General features: G+C 44.7%; 1 protein-coding gene across 1 annotated transcript in view; it reads right to left on the reverse strand.

Moving 5' to 3' along the window:
• The window catches only part of EXD3 (exonuclease 3'-5' domain containing 3), a 202,647-nt gene extending 202,008 nt beyond the window's left edge, over positions 1 to 639 (reverse strand). Inside the window, exon 1 of the mRNA XM_059829024.1 lies at positions 630 to 639. Within this exon, the coding sequence (XP_059685007.1) occupies positions 630 to 639 (10 nt within the window). The remainder of the gene's footprint in view (positions 1 to 629) is intronic.
• Positions 640 to 10,366: the final 9,727 nt, after the last annotated feature.

A 10,366-nucleotide genomic window follows, 5' to 3' on the forward strand; every position in this document is an offset into this window, starting at 1 on the left:
TCTGAAATCCTAACAAAATAAAAGACATCCATGCATGGCTTTAACTAAACACCCACACGGGCTCAAATACTGAAAAGCCGTATTGGTGCATTTACAACTAAATCACGCTGCTGCTACGCATCAAATACATCCCCACCGGTCCCCCCCCACTCCTCCTTTTTAATATTAAAACTAAATGGTCCTAGAAGAGTAAGCATCTTGCACAGGTTGGAAAGGATTATCAAGACGCTAATTTGTAATGAAACGGCTCTAAAGTGTGAATCTCATCGCAACCTGTGGACGGGAGACGCGAGTGGGTGAATTTATGGGGCGCTCAGCCTCTATTCGCTTGGCAAGCGCAGGGCAGCCGCTGCGTGCCGGAGAGCCCCGGCTGCCGCGCCGGCCCCGCCAGGCAGGGCTGGAAGCAGGCTGGGCTCTGACGTGATGTGGGCAAGACGGTGTCTGAGGAAGAGGAAAGATGCCATGCTGCCTGATTAGTGGCAAGGCTAAACAAGAGAGTGATCAATTACTTCAAAAGGAGGTTATTGGGAATCTTTCTCTTTTACTTTTCACCTAATTATCTGGGAACTTGCATTCAGTTGTTATTTTGTATCTATTATCATTCATCATACCACTATTATTCACCATACCATTATTCATCATACCAGTACTTCTGAACCAAATGTTTAGGAATATTTCCTTTTAAAAGCAGTAACATTTTTGATATCTGGTTCTATTTAATTCGCAACCATTCACTTATGAAACCATGACTCAGAATATTCTGAATGAAAATCTCCTACTGCATCAACAGTTTAAATGTGAAGAATGAATTTAAAAATCTGAATGAGTTCTCCAAAAACACTCCTCGTATATTTAGTGCACCTCCTCTTATGTTCTCATAAAGCTGAAAGAAAAGTGTTTAACTGAAAAGGAAATGTCCTTTCAATCACCTTCTGCGTTCTACAGTTCCTAAATAGCTCATTCCCAAATGCTAGATTTCTTGCTTAGTATCCCACTTCATATTTCAGGTCACAAAAAGCTACTTCAACTGTGAAAAGCTCTACCTCATCCAACTAAACTCTGAACTCTGCATTTATAAAATATTTTAAGTAGCAAGCTGATTACTGGTCGAGCCAAGAGAATGACAGTATTCCCATTATCCACTAACCTCTGGGAAACACCAGCCAAATTAAAAATGCCACATGTACAATTCATAAGATAATATTTTCTCTCATCTCTGGTTGTTCTGAAATCTTGAACTCTCCAAACACTGGCTGTTCTCAGCTACTGCTTCTCCTTTGGAAAAAGAAAAGTCTCTTTTTACAACAAAACAGAAGAAAATCCAGATCCCTACTCCCAGCAAAATTAGCAACTAATAGTCAAATTCAGCCCATGTGTGTGTGCATGCATATATACACACTCTCCTCTTGGCCTGACTCCCAAAGAAACTTATACACACACGGGAAGAAAAATTAGAATGCAACCCAGTGTGTAACCAAATACACTGTAAATCTGAACTGTAATTAATGCAGTGAACAAGGCGGAATGATACAGGAAATGAGAGCAGTTAGGAAAGCAGCATTTCACTTCAGATACAGCCAATAATTCAACTTGTTAAAAAGCTTTCTAAACCTCAATCAACAAAACAAGCCCTTTTCTTACGTGACTTTTTCCTACCTTACCTCCCTGTAACTGAAATCTGATCTCACCATTTTTTCAATACATAGACGCATGAAAACCGTCTCTCCGGTCAATTTTAAACGACTCAGCATGTTGCCAGCCTGCCACTGTGCAAGCACGGATGAGTAGGAAACAACCTTCTCTCTGCCCAAATGCTGGAAGTGAATGCACTCATAATGTAGTTATTTCTACGAAATGCCTTGGGGCGCTGCCGAGCCCCAGCGTCGGGCAGCCAGGCCAGCCGGGCAGTGGTGGGGGCCAGTGCCGAACCGCTGCGGCAGGAGAAGGTCAACCACGGGGAGGGCAACCACCTGTCTTCTGGCATGACCTGACCAAAAGGTTTTGCTCTCCGTTGAGTCTGTGCGTAAGAAAGAGGCAATTCCCACCCAATTCTCCAGAATGGGGATTGAACAAGGAGAGAAACCACTGAAATACTGACCACGGTACGCTGGTGTCAGAACAGGGGTGTTCTCCTTCCTTACCTGGTAAAGCCTTGTACGTATCTACTGATGAAACACAGAGAGAGGCTAAACCTAACCAAATATCACAGAATCACAGAATCCCTAAGGTTGGAAAAGACCTGTAAGATCATCGAGTCCAACCATCAACCAGCAAATACCACCATGCCCATTAAACCATGTCCCACAATGCCATGTCCACACGTTCCTTGAACACCTTCAGGATGGTGACTCCACCACCTCCCTGGGCAGCCTGTTCCAATGCTTCATTGCTCTCTCAGGAAAGACATTTTTCCTAATATCCAGCCTGAACCTCCCCTCGTGCAACTTGAGGCCATTGCCTCTTGTCCTGTCACTAGTCACTTGGGAGAAGAGACCAACACCCACCTCCCCACAACCCCCTTTCAGGTAGTTGTAGAGAGCGATGAGGTCTCCCCTCAGCCTCCTCTTCTCCAGACTGAACAACCCCAGCTCCCTCAGCCGCTCCTCATCAGACTTGCGCTCCAGACCCCTCACCAGCTCCGTCGCCCTTCTCTGGACACGCTCCAGCACCTCAATGTCCTTCTTGGAGTGAGGGGCCCAAAGCTGAACACAGTATTCGAGGTGCAATAAATAAATAACCGCCAAGCAGTCACTCCTAGAGCCAAACATAAACGAGACAGCAAAGCAACGTTATGCTTTTGCCTAGTCCCACCAGAGTGGAAGGACACTGCAGTTCACATTGGATCTTGAGCTCCTGTACCTAGCTACGCTCCGGCTAGGCCAGAAGATGTAAATGTGAAAGTCCACACCATTTTGGCTCCTGAAAGAAATGAACAGTTCATCTTTTCTTTCTTCTGCAGGACCTCTTTGGGGGACTGGCCTCCTCATGGTTCTCCTGGCACCCCTGAAGAGTGAAAAATGAGTGTCTTTGGCATGGATAACGAAGCAATAACAGTACTGTCACGTTCCCATTGGAATACCAGATAGGTTCCTGCCCATCCACACCCGAGAAGGAACCAGAGAAGCAGCAGGAAACTAATGCCAGGATATCCGAGAAAAAAGGACAGGACTTTACAAAGAGTTTCATAAGCCTTCCAGAACAAATCTGGACAGCAGACGACTGCTCAACACAAAAGGGAGAGAGGAAGAAATACAAGGGAAGGAAGAACAAAGCAAAGCGACTGAAAACTGAATGGTCATAACTGAACCACAAACGCATCCAGGCTCAGCTCAGAGGACAAGAACAGGAAAACTCTGGAGTGACCTCCAGACACTGTAGCAGGAGCAAGAAGCAGCAATTACTAAGATACACGTATTAAAACAGTGACAGAACAGTGTCTGCAAAAGCAAGGATAGGTCACGGAGGCTAGAAAAACGCCTTCGTATGTCACACCAAGAACACCCAGAATCTCCACTGCTAGAGAAGAGTTAAATTCTTCAGAGACTCCTACATACTGAAGAGATATCCAGCTATTAGCAAGGGTCATTCAATGAGCAAAACAAAGAGAACAAGGACGAGGCCATGTCAAACAGCATAAAAACCCAGAGTGGCAAGTAGGAGAGCATCAGAGCTCTCTGTTCCCAGCTGTGAGCAGCCGAGGACGGCCAGGTCTGCCACGCTGGAGAGGCCAAGACGAGCCCCAGGCAGCTGATCCCATTCAGTTCCTAGATGAAGCTCGAAAAGAAAGTGCTCAGTCTGACACTGATCCTTCACAGCTCCAAAAAAGGGGGTTGCAGTCCATAAAATACCCGGCAAAGCTTCACCAAAACAAGGCTGTAGCACTTTGGTGGAGATCTCAAAAAGACACATCTGCACCCACTCCATCAAGACACAAATGACCTCGGTTTCTTCATTTGACAGTTTCCCCAAATAGTATGTTCCTGTTTTTAAAATTTTGACATTAATGTATTTCCTTTCAACATTTTTCATTCTGAAAATAAATCTCCTCTGCCCTGAATCTGGTACCAAAATTGGAGGAGATGGTAAATCGAATATTTTCCAGTTCTCAATATCTGTGGTTACATTTCAAAACCATATAAACCACAAGGCTTATATTTTTGAGTTAGAAAATTGCCATTGAGGAAAGCCATAAACTACTTTCTGTTCATTCTCTCCTTTTCCTTTGTGCATACATCACTCAAAACCTGCTGTGATCACAACAAAAGCGGTGCCCGCGGGCTGGTGAGGTAAAGCAGTGGTTTTGCTATTGCGTCCTTGCAAAATTCTGCTGCATTATTCACTGGTTCTGCTGAAACGCCCTGGCAAGAGAAACCCCCTTTCTGACTGAGGCTCCTTGTGTGCCTCGCATGGGGAAAGTGGGACATACAACCCCAGAGGAGGAATTCACCGATGAAAAAAATCTCTCAACACTTTTCCTTTGTGTCAAAAGCCATTAAACGCCCCACAGCCCGTGACCTGGAAGAATTACAGTCAACTAATTAAAAGATACAGAATGCAAAAAAAAAAAAAAGCAACCCCAAAAAAGGAGGCTAATGTGACTGAAATGCAGGATCACGTCCACCAAACAGTCAATTACAGCTGAAATTCATGGACAGAAAGGGTCAAGAACAAAATGCTCATGGTTAAGTCTTCTTTAGGCAGACAGCTTGTACCTCTGCCTTACAAATTAACAGGATTTTAATAAACGTTTAATGCAATATATAATAAATCCAACCCATCCAGTAAACAATCAGTGAATTTTTACTATTATCTATTGCTTTGCGTGCCTTCTGCCCCAATAAATCCCTGAAACCTGTCCTCTGTGACAACTCTTGTTAATCTCAACAAGCCTTTGAGATATTTTTCTGAAAGGACAATAAAGGTTCTAGATATTTCAATGTCACCAGAAGTGCAGCTAGCCCATTTGCACTTCAAAACTAAAATACATAAATGTATAGGCAACATATAAACTGGGGGTGGGTGGGGGAGCAGAGTTATTCAGCCAACTCCTGTTTCAGCAGCGTGATGGGTACACCCAACGCTGTGTAATTTAAATTACATCTGAAAACCAACAAAGAGTATGCCATGTGGATCAAGAATTAGTCCAAGCCTCTTACCAAAACCTACTTTGTCTCCATTTTTTTCAGAAAAGTGTCTGTAGTTCACACCAAATGTGTGCTAATCTTGTAGAAGAGAAGGCTGATAGGGAACAGAAGCAACATCACTTTGATGATGCAAAAAATGAACAGATACATTTCCTAGTGACAAATTTTGAATCTCTAAGAACAGGCTGATTTAATTAAAAAGATGCAACATTCCTCTATAGAAACTCACAGATTCGTACACCTTCTAGGTTTTCCTGCTGTCCCTACTTTTAATGAGTACACGTAACATAAATAAATCTTTCAATCTTGTTTAAGTAATTTTGAGCTTGAGAGAATGATTCCATATGGAATTTCTCCTAACAATGTGAAATGACATTTAAAAGACACAAACCCAATTTTAGAACGTCCAGGTATTATGCAACATGCATTGTAAAATTCTGGGTTCTAATTAAAAAAAAAAAGAGGAAGTAGATACAATAAAGAAACAAAAGGTAAAGTGCTCTATTATTTAAAAATAAGTAGGAAGACTTCAGAAAAAGCATGTATACGTGAATACGTGGGGATTAGCCGGCAGGGCATGGCAGTGCCATTCTCATTTTGCTTTGTAGGAGGCTTTTTCAGTAACTTGTTCTTACTGGCATCTATCCCAGGGTCTGCGGAGAGATACCTAACATGCTGCATAACCAGAGAGTGGGTAAAGTTGTCATACGTACTAGAATTAACGGTCACCAATCAAGACAGATATGATATAGATTAATCACTTTTTAAAAAAACAGTTAGGATTATGCTATTGCAACAGTGTTTGGTCCTGCCACAACATCCCTCGTGCTGAAGACTCGCCTTCAAGAGATGCTTAACACTGACAGCAACGCGAGCGGGAGAGGAGGCCTCCGACAAACCTAGGAACGAAACAGGTAAATCTCTTTGAAAATAGTTAGAAATTCAGAGGACGAGAGACCACCCACTGCCCCAGAGCATCCCTGCAAAGCATGTTCCCCAGAGCTGGGAACTTTGGGCAACTTCTTGCTTATTACTGTTTCTTTTGGAGTAACTCTCCTGTTTCCATCGTAGGTGCATCCAGTTAAAACGTCACCTTGCAACAAGGCTAATGTAACTCTATTCCTTGGTTTCAGAGGGAGGGAAAAGCGAAGGGTAATTAGTCCATCACACAGAATCACAGAATGACGGGGGTTGGAAGGGACCTCTGGAGACCATCTAGTCCAACCCCCACCAGAGCAGGGTCACCCAGAGCAGATCGCACAGGAACGCGTCCAGGCGAGTTCTGAGTATCTCCAGAGAAGGAGACTCCACAACCTCTCTGGGCAGCCTCTTCCAGTGCTCTGCCACCCTCAAAGCGAAGAAGCTCCTCCTCACATTTAGATGGAACTTCCTATGACCAAGTTTGTGCCCGTTACCTCTCGTCCTGTCACTGGGCACCACTGAAAAAAGACTGGCCCCATCCCCCTGGCACCCACCTCTGAAGTATTCATAAGCATTGATAAGATCCCCCCTCAGTCTTCTCTTCTCCAGACCAAAAAAACCGATGTCCCTCAGCCTTTCCTCATAAGAAGGATGTTCCAGTCCCCTCATCATCTTCGCAGCCCTTTGCTCTACCCTCTCCAGCAGCTCCCTGTCCTTCTCGATCCAGGGAGCCCAGAACGGGACACAGGACTCCAGATGTGCCTCAGCAGGGCAGAGTAGAGGGGGAGGATAATCTCCCTCGCCCTGCTAGCCGCACTCTTCTTGATGCCCCCCAGGATGCCCTTGGCCTTCTGGGCCCCAAGGGCACGTTGCTGGCTCATGGCCATCCTGTTGTCCCCCAGGACTCCCAGGTCCCTTTCCACAGAGCTGCTCTCCAGCAGGTCAGCCCCTCACCTGGACTGATGCACGGGGTTATTCCTCCGCCGGTGCAATACCCTACACTTGCCTTGGTTGAATTTCATAAGGTTCCTCTCTGCCCAACTCTCCAGCCTGTCCAGGTCACGCTGAATGGCAGCGCAGCCTTCCGGTGTGTCCGCCACTCCTCCCAGTTTTGTGTCATCAGCAAACTTGCTGAGGGCACACTCCATCCCTTCATCCAGGTCATTGATGAATATATTGAACAGGACTGGACCCAGTACTGACCCCTGGGGAACTCCACTCGTTACAGACCTCCAACTAGACCCTGTGCCACTAATCACAACCCTCTGAGCTCTATCTATCAGCCAGTTTTCAATCCACCCCACTGTCCGTTCATCTAATCACTTCATCAGAAGCTGCAAAAGACAAAGAGGGGACAGGGGTTTTTTTTGGGCGGTCAGAACTTATAGATGCAATATCCTGAGAAGTGGGTTTGTCAGTATTGCTGCTCCATCCCCCTTGCACCAATCCATTCTCCACTTCTTATTGAGAACACGTGTTCTAAATGACATTTAATGGCATTGCCATAATTTGCCTGTATTTTTCCAAACAGTGCCAAGGATCATATTTCCTACTTCACCCACAATGAAATGCAACCTCTGCTTGCTTTGTGTCCCCACTGATACAGAATTACAGCTGAGACAGCCGCCGTTTTCTGCAAATCCAGGGTCAGTTTTTCCCTGTTCTCATTCAATTCACTTTCTGAATATACAAGTCACAAAGGGTTTTGCTTAATAGACGTGGCACTGTACCAAATAAGTTATAGCTGGGAGTGAAGAGGTAAATAAAAATGTAGGCTTCCCCATAAAGAATGAAAAAACAAACAACTTTGCAAGCAGCCAAGAAGGCAGAGCTCCAAACTAGTAAGAAGACCAGTACCAAAGCAAGGGCTTTAGCAACCCTTTGGCAACCACCAGACAGCGCACCCTGCGCATCAATTATCTAACGAGCATCCGCGTCATCTTCTGATCAGATCTGCAAGTTCACCTGAACCGAGGGCGTCTATGGCTCTCGGATATCTTGTCACTACCAGTTGAATTGTCTGCAGTTGTCTTAAGGGAGACTGATTTTTTCAGGAACATCACTCCCATTCCACGAACACGATGATGAGGATGAACTTCTGATGCATCCTTCTCCACCCCTGCACGTTGCTTTTAAATGTAAACTAGCACCGTCTTGGGGATGGGGAGGATTTTCACTCCCAAGAGCGTCCACTCCTATTTCAGATGCACCTGCACCAAGGAGGTCAAAGGTTCTTTAATACTTTCGCATGGCAGAGTCTGTGTCTTCAGAAAAACAGATACTTCCAGGAATGAGAACAGTTCACTTCCAAGAACACTATGACTAAGGAGTAACCACTCGGTGATTCATCCCTATCTCCACCGACTGCAGTGATGAGACTCCCACTAAGAATAAAAGCTCCCCAGAGCTGTTTGCTCACAGGGAAATGTCTCCTGTGTCTGCAGACAGGCAGAGGAATGCTGCCGTAAGAGCCTGATCAATTTAAATGTTAATTACATCCTACCACTGAATCCTCCAGTGCAAAATTTACAAGAGGATCAGATGTCACAAAACTATTTCATTTCAGAAGCAATAAATTGCTCTGCTTTAGCACAATTTTTAGGGCTCCAAAATTCACTCACCATGCCCAGCTACCATTCCTTAACTGCGTCTCAGTTGTCTCACTCAACAGACAAATATACTTTTTAAACGTGTAACTATGTGGGTTTAGCTGAATTCAAACAACAAGGAAATGAAGGAACAAGACAGAGAGGGTCCTTCTTTATAAGGTATGTCTGGCTCACTCCAGCCTTTGGCTCGGTTTCCAGTTTTAGCTACAGCTTTCTAATCGACAGAGCTTTGAACTCCACCGCACAGAACGCTTCAGATCTCAGAAGGGAAGTAACCGCATGCAGCTACCACAGTCTTAAAAACTCCATACACCACACACCTCCCCTATAATTTTAACATTAAAGATTTAGCCTTTTGGGAGGTCTGTGAGTCGAGGTTCACCAAAGGAAAAGCATTCATTACTTGTTCCTCCAGTTTTTCATTCACACATTCGGATTCACCGTCTGCAGTAACACAGCCAGCGGAATATCTGCATCAGACAGGAGGAAAAAAAAAAAGGAGGAAAACTCCCCAAACCTCAGTAAGTTCCTCACTTGTAATCACCTGATTATGAACATCAGCTCATTTTCATAGCCAGAATCCTCATTTCACATGAATGGTTCCTTATTTCTCCATTTGTCGACCAGCTGTGCCTGTTCTGATACATTTCTTCCAGCCCTGCGATGCCCTTACACGACAGTCACCTACTCCGCTTGCCAGAGCGGAGGAGAACTGTATGCCGTGGCTGGGTTTCCCCTGCAGTCTCTCTACAGCAGATGAAGTACCCCACGGCTGAAATCGTTACTGCTACAGAGGTGTTCAAGGAACATGTGGATGAGGCACTGTGGGACATGGTTTAGTGGGCATGGTGGGGTTAGTTGATGGTTGGACTTGATGATCTTACAGGTCTTTTCCAACCTTAGTGATTCTGTGATTCTGTCTGTAATTCTGTGTGTTCGCATCACCTAAGGCGCTGCCACGATGTGGTCTGGCCAATAATTTGGACTCCAGAACCACTTTATGTTTCGGTTCATAGGCCAGGCAAAAAAGCCAGGTCAAGCCAAACCAATTCCCCCTGTATCAAAAATCAATTCCCCTGTATCAAAAATCTCTCCCTGTATCAAAAGCAGGGGGGAAAGCTTCATTTCAATTCCAATGAGACAGTTGTTTCACTCCGCAGGAAATATTATGCTTCACTTTAGGGAGGAGGTCAGTATCTAGAAGCTTATCTTCTGGTAGTTCTTTGCCATCTTTCTGACAGACCTGATTGCATAGAAACATCTAATTCAGTTATGTACCTTGCATGTAGGATAGCAATTCCTGAACTGTTAGTCTCTGGTTTTGACCTACTATATTGAAGTGACAGCATGCAATACTATGCCACAGGGTTAGATCTACTAATTGTATTTTCTCTAATATCCTTGCAAAAGCTTATCACAAAGCATTCGGCTATGCATTCAATGCCGAGTTTGTGTTTCTCATTTGATTCTTCCAGAGAAAAGTTGGAATTCCCCAGATGCCATTAGCTGAGCCCACCCCTTCCTGGGATCACTATGTTAAGCTGTACCTTGGTGTATACTGCTGACTACATTGTTATTGAAAAGTCAAAATTTAGAGATCAAACAGAAATATGGCTGGAGAATGAGTGGCACAAGCGGAACTCTGAGAAAGAGAAACTGCCATGCTGGAGAGGAGAAAGGGAAATGAAGAGC

Source organism: Gavia stellata, chromosome 24 (genome assembly GCF_030936135.1).
Source record: "Gavia stellata isolate bGavSte3 chromosome 24, bGavSte3.hap2, whole genome shotgun sequence".
NCBI classification, from domain to species: domain Eukaryota; kingdom Metazoa; phylum Chordata; class Aves; order Gaviiformes; family Gaviidae; genus Gavia; species Gavia stellata.